The sequence below is a fragment of the Pristiophorus japonicus genome, chromosome 3 (assembly GCF_044704955.1).
Source record: "Pristiophorus japonicus isolate sPriJap1 chromosome 3, sPriJap1.hap1, whole genome shotgun sequence".
Lineage (NCBI taxonomy): Eukaryota > Metazoa > Chordata > Chondrichthyes > Pristiophoridae > Pristiophorus > Pristiophorus japonicus.
Genome location: NC_091979.1, coordinates 295,038,468 through 295,057,442, shown reverse-complemented (window position 1 = coordinate 295,057,442; position 18,975 = coordinate 295,038,468). Strand labels below are relative to the sequence as shown.

The 18,975-nt window shown below is 41.7% G+C and overlaps 1 protein-coding gene across 15 annotated transcripts in view; it reads right to left on the bottom strand.

Annotated features, from left to right (window-relative positions):
* exoc6 (exocyst complex component 6) overlaps positions 1-17,994 on the bottom strand; it is a 281,622-nt gene extending 263,628 nt beyond the window's left edge. For 5 of the 15 annotated variants that reach the window (XR_011592775.1, XR_011592774.1, XR_011592773.1 and 2 more), the window contains exon 1: positions 17,807-17,992. Coding sequence is in view for 7 of the 15 variants with exons in the window: in XM_070876815.1 (XP_070732916.1) it covers positions 17,807-17,931 (125 nt within the window). In the remaining 8 variants the exon portion in view is untranslated. Of the gene's footprint in view, positions 1-15,186; positions 15,536-15,782; positions 15,862-17,806 lie in introns of those variants that run through there. The other 10 variants (XR_011592777.1, XR_011592770.1, XR_011592771.1 and 7 more) reach the window with 6 other exon arrangements.
* Positions 17,995-18,975: the final 981 nt, after the last annotated feature.

Genomic DNA, 18,975 nt, shown 5'->3' with positions numbered 1-18,975 from the left:
AAACAATGGGCTTTGAAATTCAGTTCAAAGAGGTTGGGATTAAGGATAACTTTTGGAAGCAGATAACTAAATTGGCCGAACTTGGATTTACATGATGCCTTTCACATCCTTAAAGTGCTTCGCAGCCAATGATCAAATACAGGTAGTACCATGGGATCTTTTACATCCAATGAAAAGGAAGATATTTTAAAGTCTCCTCTTAAAAGACAGCACCTACGACAAAGCAACACTACCTCGGTACTGCAATAAAATGCCAGCATAGATTCCGTGATGGGGCTTGAACCCCCCCCCCACCCCACTAATCAAAATGGTACTATATGGGAGGTGGATGCAAGAGCAGAGGGATCCGAGGGTACAGTCACAAAGATGGCAGGGCAAGTTGATAAGGCAGTTAAGAAAGCATATTGGATACTTGGCTTTGCAAATGGAGGCATGGAATACAAAAGCAAGGAAGTCATGCTAAACATTTACAAATCACTAGTTAGGCCTCAGCTGGAGTATTGTGTACAATTCTGGGCACCACACTTTAGGAAGGATGTCAAGGCCTTAGCAATGTTGCAGAGGAGGTTTATCAGGACGAGGGGCTTCGGGTATGTGGAGAGATTGGAGAAGCAGAGATTTGTTCTCTGTAGAGCAGAGAAGGTTAAAGGGAGATTTAATAGACGTATTCAAAATTACATGGGGTTTTGATAGAGCAAGTCGGGAGACAATGTTTCTGCTTTCATAGATTTAAAATAATTGGCAAAAGAACCAGAGGGGAAATGAGGAGACATTTTTTCACACAGAAGGTTGTTAAGATCTGGAACGCACAAAGGTGGCAGAAGCAGAATCCAAAGGAACTTGCAAAAGGCAATTGGACATGTACTTAAAGAGGACTAATTTGCAGGGTTATAGGACTAAAATGGTCAGCTCTTTCAAACAGCCAAATGGTGACCTTCTGTGCCATAAGATTCTAACCCTTTGACTTATGGGTGTGCTACCATTGTCTAACTAATTGGTGCTCGTTAGAGGAGTTAGTCAGGGTTGGGGAAAAAAGAGGTGGTACTGAGTTGGATACCCTAGGATTCAGTATAATAGCCAACTAAAACAGGCAGCTGATTATAGTGAGGTAACTCAAAATATAAAATATGAGCTGGACAAATTGAGAATGGGCAGAATCATGGCAGATGAAATGCAAACAAGTGTAAAGTACTGCACATCGGAAGAAAAATAATAGGTGACATATAGGCTGCATGAATCGTGTTGAAATGGATAAAGATGAAGTTGAAAGAGATCTAGAAGCCTTCGTAGACTTGATACTGAAAATGTCCAACCACTGCAGAACCATCCATCCACTAAGCAAAACGAATGCTGAACTATGCGGCCAGAACAGTAGATTCAGTAGTCAGAGGAAGTCATATTCAAATGTTATATTGCTCTCGTCAGAGCGCACCTTGCGTACAGTGTCCAGTTCTAGCCAAAGCCATTCAAATGTTGGCAAAAGAGGAGCCACGAAGCTGATCCCCAGTGTAGGAGCTCGACGTTATGAGGGAATATTGGAGAAACTTTGGCTTTCAGTCTTGAAAGGAGTCATTTGAGAGGTCAGCTTGTAGAGATAAACAAGATAGCAAAGAGCAGAGAAAAGATTAATCTGGAAAGTTACTCCAAACGAAATTGTATGAATAGGTCAAGGAGACAAAAATTCAAACTAGTATAAGGCAAATTTAGAACAGATACCAGGAAGTCTTTTTTTTTTACATGAAGATGATCAATGCATACAACAGAATGCCAGATAGAGCAATGGATGCAAAAATTCTGGAATTATTTAAGGAACAATTGGATGTTGCCTTAGGCGGGGTACTGGGTTCAGTACTGTAGGGTAATTCTGGATTGATGAACTGGATTGGGTTGAATGACCTCCCCACCTGTATTTATTTTGTGATCTGTGAAGTGCTCTAACTAAAACTTCTAGTCATTGGATTTACTGAAGATCAAGGACAATTTCAACAGTAGAAGTACTGTTCAAGTTACATAACTGCAGACTGACAAATATAATGAATAAAATACAAAAGTCAGCTTTAGAGTAGCTTCTACACAGTATTAAACATAGAAAATAGCTTAACATCTTACAAAATAAGTTTAGAAACTACTATAGATATTAAACAAAAAAAAAATGGAAAATGGAGATAGAAAGTTAGAAGTATAAAGTTAAAGTGTGAAATTTCTCAAAGAAATTCTTCTCTCTGTAATTAACAACCCACTAATGAATTCACATTTTCAGAACCTGGACATTTCAAAGCTACGCATTCCCAAGATTTTGTTAGGTAATTAATTGCAGAGAAAAACAGACATTTCCTGCTTTCTATCAAAAGATTCAGTGCACCCCCCTAGAAATAATGATTGCATGCAATCCACAATCAAAATGCATTGTTTCACAATTTAATAGTGCAATTTCTTCAAAGAACAAATAAAAGTGAAGCAAGATAAATTAGGCTTCCATTATTAGCTTTTCACTAAAAGAAAATTAACTTTGAGAATGGCCTGCACCCTCTCTTCTCTCCAGAGTATAAAGGGCACACTATTACTTTAAGAGCACTTTATCGCAGTACTGATTATCAACAATGATAACATGAACACAATGAACCTCATTCTCAACAAGAACATGAAAATGAGGTTATATTTCATGTTACATTCAAATATATTAGGCAATTATGCAACACTGCAAATGGTGCACTGTGGAACAAAGTGGTGGATGTCTACAAATACTGAAAGAACCAAAGTGCTACAGTGAAAGCACCCATAAACTACAAAGAAAATATATTTTTTCAATTTATTACTCTTATGCCTGCCAGCACAAAACTCCCCCCATTTATACCAAGGTTGGTTTTCTCAGGCAATAGGTAAACAAAATATGGCTGTTATGTCCCTGCCCATTGTGCTCTCCATGACTAGTTCCCATCAGCACACAGCTTACTCTTTCCCTCTATATATAGTCACTACATGGAAACAAACAAAAAAATCAACGTCTAAAGCCTTGTATGTTCATACATAGAATTCATGGACAGAAATTGTTCAGTTTTTTAAAAACTGAATGAAAAACCTTCCATCCCCTTCTTCCATTTACCAAGTTGAGGTTTCTTCCTTCAGGGCCCACACTACAGCAAAGAAACGGGGAAAAAGTTTGGTCAGGACAAGGCTCTATAAATAGCCTCATCCTAGAGTTACCATAATAGTGTTCTACCTCATGATCCACTGGGGAAAGATTTATATTTTTAAATACAGGTATTTATTATTTCACTACAAAGCAACACAGCAAAAATCTTCCACTATATTAAATACAGAAATAACCATTTGTTACTGAAATATTTGAAAAGATCTAACTCTGCGGCTTACTTGTCCAGACACAATCGTCTTCTCTGGTTTCAGGAGGCAGTTCATAGAACTTAAGAGCACAGAAAGAGGATATTCAACTCTTTGTGCTTGTGCAAGCTCTTCAAGTGGAGCTGTCTAATCCCATTGCCCTCTCCTTTCCCTTTTATATTCTTCCTTTTCAATATCTCAATGTACAGTGAAAGATTCCCAGTTGTACCTTTTTCCTGATTTCAGAATGCAATCTGTGCATGGAGCCAGCAAAGATACAGGTATATGCAGACCAGGGCATCTTTCAACATTCTGGACTGTGGCAATAGTGTCCTGACAGAGCACTACTCTCTCCCCAATAATGAAGCTTAAATTCTATTCCCTACTGTTTGCTCTTCACTTACTGGTACCTCAGTTATTACCGCCTGTCAACAATATAGAATTAAGATTTGATATGGAACTCAATACAAGATAGGTTTCGAAAACCTCAGTCTCCCAGTAAAGGCTGAATAGTACAAGGCATCTTTAAACATGTGACAACAGCATTACATTTCATGGAGGTAGACTGCACTGTATCACCAAAAGCTTGCACCATAAATTGTATGTGTTTATCAAATGTTGTTAAATTACAAGAGATCTCTGTGCCGCTTAATGCATCCTGACACATACCCTCCAAGTACTCTTCAGGCAGTTCCTGAAGTCAAGCACATAACTATTAGTGTTAAACATTCTAGATTTGATTTGCAGTTAATGGTAGCACAATTGTAAAATTGCTGTTTAGTCTGCTATTCCAATTAAATAAGATCATTCTAATATGGACAAATGAATATGCAACACTGAAATAACACAATTAAGATTGAAGCAATGAAAAGGGATTAATCAATGTTTCACAATTTCATTTGTCTTGCTTCATTTTCCTGTCTGGGCATGAGTGTGAATTATTCTCACTCCTAGTATCAGGTTTGTAGGAGAAGGAAAACGCCAGTGCAACGTCAGTTAACACTGCTTCCTATGGCTAGCATCAATGCTCGCTCATAATACTCATCATCATCAGAGGCAGTCCCTCGGGGTCGAGGATGACTTGCTTCCACACTAAAAATGAGTACTCAGATTAACTAATTTTAAATGGTGGAAGATGCCTGTGCATGAATTCTTTTAACGTGGGGTGGCCGTTGCACACCAGCCACTACACAGACTTGACAGAGCAAAGTCTTGGTCCAGTGGCAAAGGGATCCAAGACGACTGGAGACCAGGCTCCGTCACATGTGTCAATACATACACACAAACTCAAGCATACACCTACATAAGAACATAAGAAATAGGAGTAGTAGTAGGCCGTACGACTGATCTGATCATGGACTCGTAATACTATTACTAGTGACAGGCACCAAGCAAAACCCTGCATAACAGGGACACCGCTGAGTGAGCATTCTTCTTTATAGAAACTGAAGCAGATAATCAACAGCACCAGACTGAGGGACAGACGCACGCATGCACGCACACACGACAAAAAGAATTCACCTTCCTGCTAGCTGGCTGATCCTTATACATGACCATAGGAAGATCTCCATGTTCAGTTGTTGTCGTTCTTTTTTTAATATATTCGTTGCTGGGATGTGGGCGCTAGTGGCAAGGCCAGCATTTATTGCCCATCCCTAATTGCCCTTGAGAAGGCAGCGGTGAGCCGCTTTCTTGAACCGCTGCAGTCCGTGTGGTGAAGGTACTGCATAGTGCTGTTCGGGAGGGAGTTCCAGGATTTTGACCCAACGACGATGAAGGAAGCTAGTTCTGTAATATTTCTTTAAAAGTCCAGTAAGCGTTTTGAACTGCAAAGATTTATCAGTACTCATTTCATAAAAGGCGAAACAGTAGATTTGAAAAAAATCATTACTGAATTAAAACATTTGGGGCTAGAAATTCGGTATGGCCCGCTTTGAGGTGGTGATGCCGCTGGGGTGCTACCTTTAGCGCCGGGCAATGTCTACCATCCCAAAGTGGGATATTCAGTTGTATCGCCCCAAGAGGAGAGTGGAGCGCTAAGAGAAGCATTCCACACTCTTCTGGCGCTAACGGAGCAATAGCGCAGGAGGCCTAGTTAATTTTTGGCGCTAGGATGCCGGCACTCTTGCACCTAAAGATGAAAAAAAAACCCCGTTGAAAATTCAATAAACCTCACCCACACTTCCCCACTACTACAACAAATACATAAAAGTTGAAAAAGTGAAATTTCAGCTCTTACCTTGCACTCCGTACGATATCGCCCCGGGATCGTCGCTGGACCGACTGCTTTCCCCTGCCGGTCTCAGCGCTAGGTGCTATGGCAGGTGAAGAACTGAATTTTGCAAATGCGCCGCTATGGGCAGATTTTATCAAGTGGGCGGCGCTAGCAAGTGCAGCACAAACCTTCAGCGCCGCCGCTAAACCGTCACTGAAGTTCGCGGCAAGCACTGACAGCGTAGTGCTCGGGTGGGAGGTGCCTCCTGCGCTATTGCTCCATTAGCGCCTGAAGAGTGTGGAATGCTTCTCTTAGCGCTCCACTCTCCTCTTGAGGAGATACAACTGAATATCCCACTTTGAGGTGGTAGGTAGCGCTCCAGCGGTCTCAGCACCTCAAAGCGGGCCAACCAACTGAATGTCTAGCCCTTGGACCTTAAACTAATAAACCAAACTCCATACCAGCCAATCATGAGTCATCCAGAATTATCTCCTTTTTCCCCAATTTACCCCTCCTACAATGATTGTTAATTGTTTTTATTAAAATTTCTCATTTTTTCCCTCCTCACTTGGTTCCTCACCTGAAGGATTTTATTCCTTCAGGGATTAGGTTCCAAGGGCATTGGTTGTCCTATGGTACTTCCCCAGGAGGCTATTATTCATATGGGAGCCTCGACAGTGAGTATCAGAAGGCTATTGCAGTATGTTTGGACATCTCATACAAAACCAATGATGTCTTCACCCAATGTCCACTTTCAGCAGGAGTCAGTGGGCAGCAAGCAAGAGTGGGAACCTTGCCTGATTTTTGCTTGCCACAGACATTGAGGCCAATTACATTACTCCTACCATAATCCAGCTGATATTTGGAAACTCAGCACAGCTAGCAATTAATCTGGGACATTCCCTGCCTATATGGTTGCGTTACTCAATGTCTAAACTTTCTGAACCATGCACAAGTGATTATAAAGGGTACAGTGCACTGAAAAATACATTACCTGCATAATTTCGTACAAAAGTAGTGTTAAACATCAAAATACATTCTTTTATATTAGTTACATTGTTAATTTTGACAGAAAAGTTCAGATCATTACCCTGAAACCAGCTACCCAGAAATTATCATGCCTGACAGAACAGCAGCACATCCTTCTTATAAAAGTCTACGGAGAAAAAAAACCAGGCTGACACTTACGCCAGAATCTCATTTTTCCTGGCCCGCTCGGAAATCTACAAACCTGCATTGGTCATTGCTGCTCCTTCTAGAATCACTGTCCCATTTTAACTTTCGTGGCGACCAATCCCTGCTAACAACTTAAATCGACCCCACTTTGATGTATCGCCAGCCCCACTGCAGCCATGGCCCAGCTTTCATCTGCAGCAGCCAATATTCCAAATACAGATCCTGTTGCTAACCCTCTCTGGGATTTTGGGAAACAGAAACATAGAAAATAGGAGCAGTAGTAGGCCATTCGGCCCTTCGAGCCTGCACCGCCATTCAATATGATCATGGCTGATTCTCTATCTCAACATCATATTCCTGCTTTTTCCCTATATCCCTTGATGCCTTTTGTTTCTAGAAATCTATCTATCTCCCTCTTAAATATATTCACTGACTTGGCCTCCACAGCCTTCTGTGGTAGAGAATTCCACAGGTTCACCACCCTCGGAGTGAAAAGATTTCTCCTCATCGTGGTCCTAAATTTCCTGCACCATATCCTGAGACTGTGACCCCTTGTTCTTGACTTCCCAGCCAGGGGAAACATCCTCCCCGCATCCAGTCTATCCAACCCAGTCAGAATTTTATACGTTTCAATGAGATCCCCTCTCATTCTTCTAAACTCCAGTGAATACAGGCCGAGTCGACCCAATCTCTCCTCATACAACAGCCCTGCCATCCCAGGAATCAGTGTGGTGAACCTTCGCTGCACTCCCTCTATGGCAAGTATATCTTTTCTTCGGCAAGGAGACCAAAACTGCATACAATACTCCAGGTGTAGTCTCATCAAGGCCCTGTATAACTGTAGTAAGACATCTTTGCTCCTGTACTCAAATCCTCTTGCAATGAAGGCAAACATACTATTTGCCTTCCTAACTTTCCTAACTGCTTGCTGCACCTGCATGTTTGCTTTCAATGACTGGTGTACAAGGACACCCAGGTCCCTCTGTACAATCGATACTTCCCAAGTCATCACCATTTAAAATGATACTTTGTCCTTATATTTTTCCTACCAAAATGGATAACTTCACATTTATCCACGTTATACTGCATCTGCCATGTGTTTGCCCACTCATTCAACCTACCTAAATCGCCTTGTAGCATCTTTGCATCCTCCTCACAACCCCACCTAGTTTTGTGTTGGTTCCCTCATCCAAATTTATATATATATATATTTATTAAGTCCACCACCCTAAAAAAGTCAGTGCCCACCACTCTGAAAAAGACCCGTTTATTCCTACTCTCTGTTTCCTGTCAGTTAACTAATTTTCAATCCATGCCAATACATTACCCCCAATCCTATGTGCTTTAATTTTGCACACTAACCTCTTATGTGGGACTTTATCAAAGGCCTTCTGAAAATCCAAATACACTACATCCACTGGCTCTCCCTTATCTATTCTATCAGTTACATCCTCAAAAAACTCCAGTAGGTTTATCAAACATGATTTTCCTTTCATAAATCCATGTTGATTTTGTTTAATCCCGTTGATATTATCCAAGTGTGCCTTATCACATCCTTTATAATAGACTCCAACATTTTCCCTACTACTGATGTCAGGCTAACCGGTCTGTAGTTCCCAGTTTTCTCTCTCCCTCCTTTTTTAAATAGTGGGGTTACATTTGCCACCCTCCAATCTTCAGGAACTGTTCCATAATCTGTAGAATTTTGGAAGATGACAACCAATGCATCTACTATTTCCATGGCTACCTCTTTTAGTACTCTGGGATACAGATCATCAGGCCCTGGGGATTTATCTGCCTTCAGTCCCATTCGTTTCTCCAGCACTATTTTCTTACTAATAATCATTTCCTTTAATTCCTCTTGCTCACTAGACCCTTGGTTCCCTAGCATTTCTGGAACGTTATTTGTGTCCTGATCTGTGAAGACAGAACTGAAGTACTTATTTAATTGTTCTGCCATTTCCTTGTCCCCTATTACAAATTCTGTTTCTGTCAGTAAAGGATCTACATTGGTCTTCACTAATCTTTTTCTTTTTACGTACTTGTAGAAATGTTTGCAGTTGGTTTTTATGTTCCTTGCAAGTTTACTCTCATACTCTATTTTTCCCCTCTTGGCCCTTTTTTGCTGAATTCTAAACTGCCCCCAATCCTCAGGCTTGCTACTTTTTCTGGCAACTTTGTATAACTCCTCTTTGGATCGAATACTATCCTTAATTTATTCTATTAGCTATGGGTGGGCCACTTTTCTTTTTGTGTTTTTACGCCAGAAAGGAATGTATAACTGTTGCAATTCCCACGTCCTAGACCATCATCCCCCTCGAATCTTTCCAAACCTGCCCCTGATCCTATCAGCAATGTGGTCCTGCATTTTATATATACACACATGACTCCAAGGCCATCTAGACCAATCGTCACTATTTAAAAAAAAACTTTTATTGTACTTATTTTAAAATTTTAATTAACCAACTGTGGACAACACCACGGACAATTTACTAGTCACTTAAAAAGAAAAGTCACTAGTAAATTGCCTGTGATGTTGCCCAGGGTTGCTGCGGCATATATAGTATGAAAGAGGAGTTGGTGATGAGGATTAACTTTTGTTTGCAAAGTTATCGTGAATTGGGAAAGGAAACTGCAGATTATGGGCTGTATTTTGTGGTAAAAAAAAAAGACCAACAGTGCTCATTATTAACATGTAAATCAGACAGCACCTTCCAGCAACCGCACTTGCGCAGCTTAAGGTGTAAATCAGGAAGCTGCCGTCCAAGATGCCCTGCTCCTCTAGAAGCTGCACGATAACGGTATCTCACCAGGAGACTCACCATTCAAATACGTTGAATGGAGTGAAATTCCAGTACTTCAGTAATATATACCTACTAAACTCGTCAGAAAAAGTTAGACCTTGTCCATTCCAGTGTAAGTATTCTTTTAACAGCATGGCACGTCTTAATTACTGCCAGACAACCTCTTTAACAAGTATTAAATTAACTTTAACAGGTTTGGAGTATCAATCCTTCAGCTTTTAATTATTGTTGGAGATTTAAAAACTTAAAAAAGCAAATTTTTTTTTTACATTTTCTTGCTGCCTCTTAAATGCCTTTTAATCCAATCTTTCTTTTGCTCTCTTTATTTTGCTTTCTGTACCCAATTTGACATGGAATTGAATATTCTAACTGACACTTTCTAGTTCAGACTCTGCACTGCTCATGAACGATTCTTCAATCTGATTGGTTAAGGAGATACACAGTTGCTAGTCATGTTCACACAACTCCCAGATGCCCTGTTGAGGGTGCTGCGCTTTCGATAGCTGGCTGACGTGCAAAAGCCCATAGAAAGTCTATGGGCAAGTGCAAGTAAAACGAACGGTTAGTGCCATTCGTGCACCGCTGACCACAAAATCTGGCCGTATATTTCCCCTGTAAAAGAGTTTGCAATTTCATAAACTACTGGCTGATATATGGTTAATTTACAATCTTTTAAAAGCTCTGAAGTAATGAAAGACCCATTTATATTTATTTCTATTTAGGAGATAGTTGAAATACAGGGTACATAATTTTATGTAAATTTGAAACAGCTGATCTCTCTAACTGGTTCTTGACCAAGATTTTTTTTTAATTAAAAAGTGGCCCAGATCTTTTGCTTAGGCTATGCTGCCCAATGGCTCCCCACCCAGCTCAACTATTCTGGAATTTTTAATTTAATATAATTGCATGAGCAATTGATTCAAGTCCCCAAGCCCTATAATTTAAATTATTTTTATTTTTTTAGGTTCTCTCTCTTCGACTACCCCAGAGGCTGCCAGCCACACGAGGCCTCAAAGCCAGTCTCCATGCCCCCTCCAGACAGGACTAACTGAGGTGCTCTTGCAGAGAACGGACACGGGCTCGACAGGCCGAATGGCCGCCTTCCATGCTGTAACCATTCTATGATTCTATAACTCTCTATGATTCTGAGGTGGGGCCAAGGATGCCAAAGATACTTTGCGATACCGTCAAAAGTGAAAAATCCCAGTCAGTATTATCTGAGGACTGAAAACTTTCAGCTTTAAAATGGTAATTTGTTTGTTATTTTCAATAACCAGGGGGCATAGATTTAAAGTAATTGGTAGAATGATTAGAGGGGAGTGGAGGAAAATGTTTTTCACTGAGGGTGGTGGGGTCTGGAACTTACTGCCTGAAAGGGTGGCAAGGGCAGAAACCCTCATTGCATTTAAAAAGTACTTGGATATGTACTTGAAGTGCCGTAACCTACAAGGCTACGGACGAAGAGCTAGTAAGTGAGATTAAGCTGGATAGCTCTTTTTCAGCCGACAGAGACATGACAGGCCGAATGGCCTCCTTCTATGCCATAAATGTTGATGATTCTATGAAATGTTAATACACAAGTATTATATAGCTTACATTTTTTTTTAAATGCAGTGCTAGTTTTTTTCCCAAAGAATATTAATTGAGTTTGAAAAAAGCACTATTTTGGCACTATTGGATTTTGTTCCCAAGGCATTGAGCTTCTTAATAAAAAAAATGTTGTGCCCTGGGCATTCTATGGAATGAGTTGTTTGAATAAGATTACTTTCTACATTTCTTTTCATATTGTAGACCTAGTAAATTTTCATTTTAGTGGATTAATTTTACAGTTGTTACATTTCATTTTGCTGCACATTTTCAAGTCTGTTTTTTCTCTTCCTATAGTTTTTCCTGTTGTAATTTATCTATGCCTTTTTTCTCACTTGTGCAAGTCTCTCCTTCCATCTGTTTCCTCTCTAGTGTTTGCATGCATCGCATACGTGTATTTATATCGCTTACTTTTTCAAAAGGCGGCCAGAGCATGTAACAAGATGGAAGCAAAGCTTGTTTGCTAGAGGTGAGGACAGGCTGTGCAACAGGCACTGTACACACACACACTGGTGCAAGTGAAATCAGGAGTTGGGGTCTGGGATGGGAGAGAGTGGGGTGTGCCAAGGTCTGCTGTGGGAAGAGTGGCTGTTCTGGAGCTACAGGCTTCAGCCAGAGGCCAGAAACTCTTCCTATTAATATCGCAGTGAATCCAGAGTCACAGCACAGTGTGTTGCATTTGGGAGCCACTGCAATACAACTGCAGTCCTGTGTAGGCAGAAAGTAGAACTTGCATTTATGGAAGCACATTTGATGACCTCAGGATGTCCCAAGCACTTCACAGCCAATCAAGTACTTCTGGTGTGTTGTACCATATGCAAACGCAGCAGCCAATTTGTGCACAGCAAGGTCCCACAAAGAGCAATGAGATAAATAACCAGTTAATCTGTGTTTGGGCTCGACAAGGTGGGTGCAGAGAGGATATTCCTACTCATAGGGGAAACTAAAACTAGGGGACATAGTCTCAGAATAACGAGCCACCCATTTAAAACTGAGATGAGGAGGAATTTCTTCTCTCAGAGGGTTGTAAATCTATGGCATTCGCTGCCCCAGAGAGTTGTGGAGGCTGGGTCAGTGAATATATTTAACGTTGAGATGGTCAGATTTTTGAGCGATAAGGGAATAAAGGGTTATGGGGACCGGGCAGGGAAGTGGAGCTGAGTCCATGATCAGATCAGCCATGATCTTATTAAATGGCAGAGCAGGCTTAAGGAGCCAGGTTGACTGCTCCATATTTTTATGTTCTTGCTTTGCAGAGCAACAGCCTGGAGCCAATAGAAATGGGGTTATTCTTAAGACTGCAAGGGAGGGAGCAGAGATAGAATTAGGTATTACAGTGAAGGAGGAAGCGGCATGGAGCATGTTGTGCACACCTGGCAGACAGCAGAACAGACTGGGAACAATTGGAGCAGGCTTCAGTAGCAGGGAGGGAGAGACACTAAAGCACTTAATATAGGCCTGAGAGGGAGTTTGCAGACCTAAAGCACACATGGGAGGAAGCACAAAGACAGTGTACTCATTTATCAGCTTTCAGTTTATCCACATAAAATGCACCACGAGATTATACAGGAATAGAATTTACTGTGAGTGGCAAACAAACGATGCCTGCCACTCCTTAGACTTGTCCTTGCCCATATTATTTACATGAAGTTTTGCAGTGGAGGTTAGTGATCCAAACAGCATGGCGCCCTCTACAGGGCATCTGGGACCTGTGTGAACAGGTCAAGCAACTGTGTATCTCCTAAACTAATCAGATTGAAGAATCATTAATGAGCAGCGCAAGCTCTGAACCAGGAAGTGTAAGCTAGAATAGTACATTCAATGTCAAATCAGGTGAAATAAAGGGGGGGGGAATGGATTGGATTGAGAGAAAAGAGATAGAAAGAAAAAGGTTTTAAAATGTTTTAATGTTTAAATGTTCATAAATGTCCATCAATTAAAAGCTGAAGGAATGCGACGCCACACTTTAATAAGATCATTTTCACTGTCAGAGGGGTTGTTTGGCAGTGATCAATACTTTTCACATCATTAAAAGGGTGCTTAGACTGGAATGGACAAGCCCTAGTTTTTTATGGCAAGGTTAGTCCATATGTACCATGCATGTATAGACACCTCACAGCGTTCAATGTATTTAAACGGTTAGTCAGACAGTGTGATACCATTTTGCAAAGCTGACTGAGGGGCAGCATAGCTTGGACAGCAACTTGTAGATTTTTATGTTGGTAACTGCAGATGTATGCTCACCGGAGGTTGCTGTCCGATTTGTGCATAAGTAACGGTGAGTGCGGTTAGCCTTACCGTTATTTTCAGAGTAAATTCTGGGCCAATATCTCTAAATATGGCCTTTAAACACAGTTCCTGTTCGCTGATAATTTCCTCCTTTCAGATTTGATTTTCAGTCTATCATCAATGTTTGAATTTTATCTTGTCAAGCAAGATTTCAACCTGGTGACAATGAAGTGCTGTTTATAACAGTAATATTGACATTGTAAACATCCCATGAATTTCTAAATTTTAAAAGAAAAGTCTTTTTTTTGTGGAAGATGCACAGCTAAAGAATGGAGCATTTCCAATTTCCCTAACTTTTGCAGCTTTGGAAATAAAAATAACCAGCCAGCTGAAAACAATATAACTTGTTCCCCATTGCCCTAGCAGCGCAGATTGTTGGTTGATAGACCATGAACTGTTTGAGCATCTCAGTCACGACTAATCAAATTTGAATGTAGTGTTCAGAATGCTGATCGAATACAAAATATTACAACACACAATGTACCAAAACACCAAATAAACACATATTTAACAATGATAACTGTTGATTGTCAAACTTATATAATTGATTTATAGTGAAGTGTGCATCAACTGAAATGGTACAGCCTGTAACCTGGTAACGTCAACACAAAAAAATTGCCCTCATCAAAGCTCTGCAATGGATGTAACCAGCATAAGGTTCCATACACAATACTATACCACAATCATACTGTAACAAATACATGCTTTCTTTGGAATTATTAATGCCTATTGCAGAGTCATGCACTATACAACAGTGCCTTCCTGAAAGATTAGGAGAATGATGCACAGACCCATTGTAGGACAGTTTCACCCTCTGACACTGGGAGTGTGACTTACAGTCCCACTATAGAACATTGTCACCCAGCCACCTTGGTAGTGCATGCACGGTGAGCTGGAGCTGCACAGTCCCAAAGACTCTCTGCCAATCTTGTACCACCAGGAGAATGGTGCACAGTCCAACTGTAGTAGTGTCATAGGTAACCCTCAGAGTGCAACTCACAGTCCCATTATAGGACAGTGTTACATGTAACTCTGGGTGTGTGACACACAGTGAGCAGGTACAGCACACAGCCCCACTATAGGGCAGTGTCACCCTGCGACCCTGGCAGTGAATGCTCAGTGAGCAGGTACAGCACACAGCCCCACTATCGGACAGGGTCACCCAGTAAACCTGGCAGTGAATGCCCGGTAAGCAGGTACAGCACACAGCCCCACTATAGGGCAGTGTCACCCAGTAACCCTGGCAAAACCCTGGCAGTGAATGCCCAGTGAGCAGGTACAGTACACAGTCCCACTATAGGACAGGGTAACCCAGTAACCCTGGCAGTGAATGCCCAGTGAGCAGGTACAGCACACAGTCCCACTATAGGACAGGGTAACCCAGTAACCCTGGCAGTGAATGCCCAGTGAGCAGGTACAGCATACAGTCCCACTTTCGGGCAGTATCACCCTGCGACCCTGGGAGTATGACACACAGTCCCTATCAGGACAGTTACCCAGTGAATGGCCGGTGAGCTGCACACAGAGCCAGTGACTCTCTGCAGGCACTGTTTTACAGTACGAGTGACTGCCTAACGCCCTTGAAACATAGAAACATAGAAACTTTGAAAATAGAGCCCGGCAGCTCTCGACCCACGGCAGTGCACAGAACATCGCCCGGCTGCGCACCAAGGAAACGGGCCGAGCGGCCACGATTGCGCCGAGGTAGGGCCGGGTCCCAGCGGTTCCGGGTAACGGGGTGGGCTGGCCTCGGTGCGGGAAGCAAGGCCAGTTTACCTGAGCGTCGGGCCCACGCAGGCCGCGTCGGTGCTCTCGATCTCCTGCAGGATCCGCTCGTGTTCTGTGGCCGTCTCCAGACCCTCGGCGTCTGCCATCTTGCGGCCCGGAGCCTGGGCTGGCTTCTCGCACAGCAGGAGCAGGAGCAGGAGCAGCACCTAGCGGCTCATGGCCCGGCCTCCCTGCACTGGCCCCTCCCGCCCAGCGCCGCGCCGCTCTGCTGTGTTCGGGCCGTTCAATGTCAGCGAGGCGGAGCCACCGCTCACCAGCCCTCCCGGATCCGCTTTTATTTCTCGGCCGCTTTCACTTTGCTGCCCATCCCGTCCGCGCGTCCGCGCCTGCAACCTGTCAGCGCGCTCCCGACCACGCGCGCGCGCTCCCGACTTTACCTGCTGCCAAACGTACCCTTGTTTTAATTAATATACATAATATAAAGAAAGATTTGCATTGCTATAGCGCCTTTAACGACCATCAGATATCCCAAAGCGCTTTACAATCAATTAAGTGTTTTAAGCGAAGTCACTGTTATAATGTAGGAAAACAGGGCACCCAATTTGCGCACAGCAAGCGCCCACAATCAGTAAAATGATAATAACCAGATAATCTGTGTTTTTTTTGTTATGTTGATTGAGGGATCGATATTGGCCAGGACACCGATAATTCCCCTGCTCTTCAAAATAGTGCCATGGGATCTTTTACATCCACCAGAGAGAGCAGACAGGCCCACGGTTAAATGTCTCAGCCGAAAGACAGCACCTCCGACAGTGCAGCGCCCCCACAGCACTACACTGGAGTGTCAGCCTAGAATTTTGTGGGATTTGAAAACACAACCTTCTGACTCAGAGGTGAGAGTGCTACCCACTGAGCCAACGCTGGCACAATATACATTCAACACATATATATTCAACGCTTACTGGTGCAAAATTCATACTGCACCCAAATCTTAACCTGCAGAAATAATTAAATAATAATACTGCAAACACACAACAGAAAGAGAAAGACAGCTTCATGTTTCCTTTGGGACTGTTGGTCACCTTAAAATTCTTACACAATTCAACACCTTGAACTTAACTTGGTAAATCATTCTGATGAAGTGCATAAATAAAATACTAACGGGGTTATTGCCTTTAAGTTTTGAAGACTCGAAACAGAAATAATGCACCTTCATGTCCCTATCACGCAAATCCCACTTCATATGTCTTCGTGGGGATGATCCTGTTAAATGAATTGCAGATATACAAAATGGAAGTGGTGATTTTATGAATTTTCATGCAGGTTTAATTAACAGTCTTTCGACAAACTGTACCCCGAAAGAGGATAGTACATCCCAAATTGAGTTGAATTACGCCCTTTGTTTTAGGACCAGGAGTATGCGTTACGCACTCGCCCAGCAGAAAAGTTTGGATGGCTATGATAAACGTCAGGCTGCAAAATGTCAGTCATAAACTTTTGAGCACTTCCCACCAAGAATTGTCTAAATAAAGACACATGAGTAAAGCTGTATAGGTGAAATGTGGGCTCATTCCATCACATGCTAAGTTCTGATCTTGACATGGTCATTGAAAAAAGTGTTAAATCAGATGCCAGGTACTTCTTCATAGGGCGGGAACATTGAAAAGCGAGTTACCTTAGGCCCATGTTAATACATCTCCTACTGGCCGACTATAAAAACGCAATTTGAGTATACTGGTTTCACTTCAGATGGTATAAATCTTTTTCCTTTCACTAAAGAAATCAAGGCAGCGGTTTACCTCGTTATTGTAATGTGTGTTAGTTAGATTTCCTAAGAGTAGAAGCTTGGAGAATGAATACTACAACGGGAAAGCACACTATCCCTTCACTCTTGTGATATGGGTTGAAGTTCAATCCAGATTGCTAAAAGTTTTTTTTAAAATCCATGATGGCCATAAAATTTCTACTGCACAATGAATGTGCGCAGTTTCAATCTAATTTCTCGCGTAGACAAAAATTCACGCCACAAATGACAAAAGAGAAGATTTAAGCTGAAGAAAATAGAGTAATTTCCTCATACTTTAATACTTGATGCCATACATATTGATGTAGGTGAAACATTTGAAGTACAATTAGAACAACTCTCAATTCAGCACAAAACATTACGCTGCACAAGTCACTGCAGAGAATGGGAGAACATTAGAGTTGGGGAACTTTTCGAATGACAGGTGTTCCAGAGGCATTGGGACTCCTGGCGATAATTTCCGAACATTCTCTGAATAGTCTAAACAGCCTTAGATAATGAATGTTAACTTTCAAACCACTGTACATTTTTAAACAATTATTCATTAAAAGACATACCAATTCACACACTATTATGAAACTACGATTTATCACAATGCTGCTTGACCAGTACTTTCCTATATTTTACTCGCAACACTCGCCAACGTACATCTAATTTTGCAGTTAAGCGACTGCTGAACTGGACAGCTAGAGTTGCATTTTCCAAAATTAATCACTCCGGTTTAACCCACATCGGAGCATGCAAGCCCAAAGTACCACTTGGATATGTAAACGGTGAAATCAGTAACAGATATATTGCGTACTTTGCCCAACACGAATAATACCAAACTGCTTAATAATGACAGTAGAGAATCACGTCACCTACCGTAAACTTGTGCCAAGAGGCAGTTCCAGTGTTTCGATCTCAGAAAAAACATTTTCATAAATTTGGTTTTCTTGATTTTCCTCCTTAGAAGAGTTCGAGTTAACTGTTTTGCTTGCCTGGGCCATCGTTTTAAATACTTTCTCTTCCGGATTATTGAAGTGGAATTTTATCAGACTCAACAGAAAGAGTGGCAACAGAAAATGTCAGACACAACAATGACCTCGTGATTCAGGATTGTCAGTTTAAACGTAATCGTTAAGTTGCTGTACAATTCCTAGTTCTGACTGCAATCTACAGTCACATCGACGAGAGGTGACGGGAGACAACTTATTTATAGCACATGGCTATTTAAAGACTATCATATTTCACAGTCCATCTGATTAACCTTTTACACCACCGACATGACAGTTTCCACTTTCTTTAGAAAACATTAGAAAAACCATCCTATGTTAATCGGTTTATGGAATAGCAAAGTATCTAATAAAGTAAGATATAGGATCCCGAATGTAGTCACAATAGTACAATATAACAAGGGACACTTTCTCCGGGAAAATACTTCATGTCTCAAACCCCAATGGAGACGACTCCATTAATCATTAAAGAAATCACTAACATATTTTATAAACCGATGTTTAGACTTAAATATCTTGCGATACTCCAACCTGTATACTGGAGAGTGCAAGACGGAGTTGGAACTGTGAAATGATGCCAAAAGGTGACACATCATATGGCATTTATGATGTTATGTGCCAAAAAGAAACACTTACAATTACATAGCGCCTCAGGACGTCCCAGTACTTCACAGCCAATTTAGAACTTTTGCAATGTCTGTCGAAATTACTGTCGAAATGTAAGAAATGTGCACACAGCAAGTCCCACAAACAACAATTTAATAATGACCATATAATCTGTTTTTAGTGATGTTGGTTGAGGGATAAGTGTTGGACAAGGACACTGGGAAGAACTTCCAAATAATGTAATGCGATCTTTTACATCCAACAAAGGGCAAACGGAGCCTCAGACGGCACCTCTGACAGCGCAGCACTCCCTTAGTACTGCAACAGAGTGTCAGCCTAGATTTTGGGCTCATGTCTCTGGAGTGGGGCTTGAACCTACTGGACTCAGAGGTGAGGGTGCTACCACTGAGTCACAGCTGATACAGCTAATGA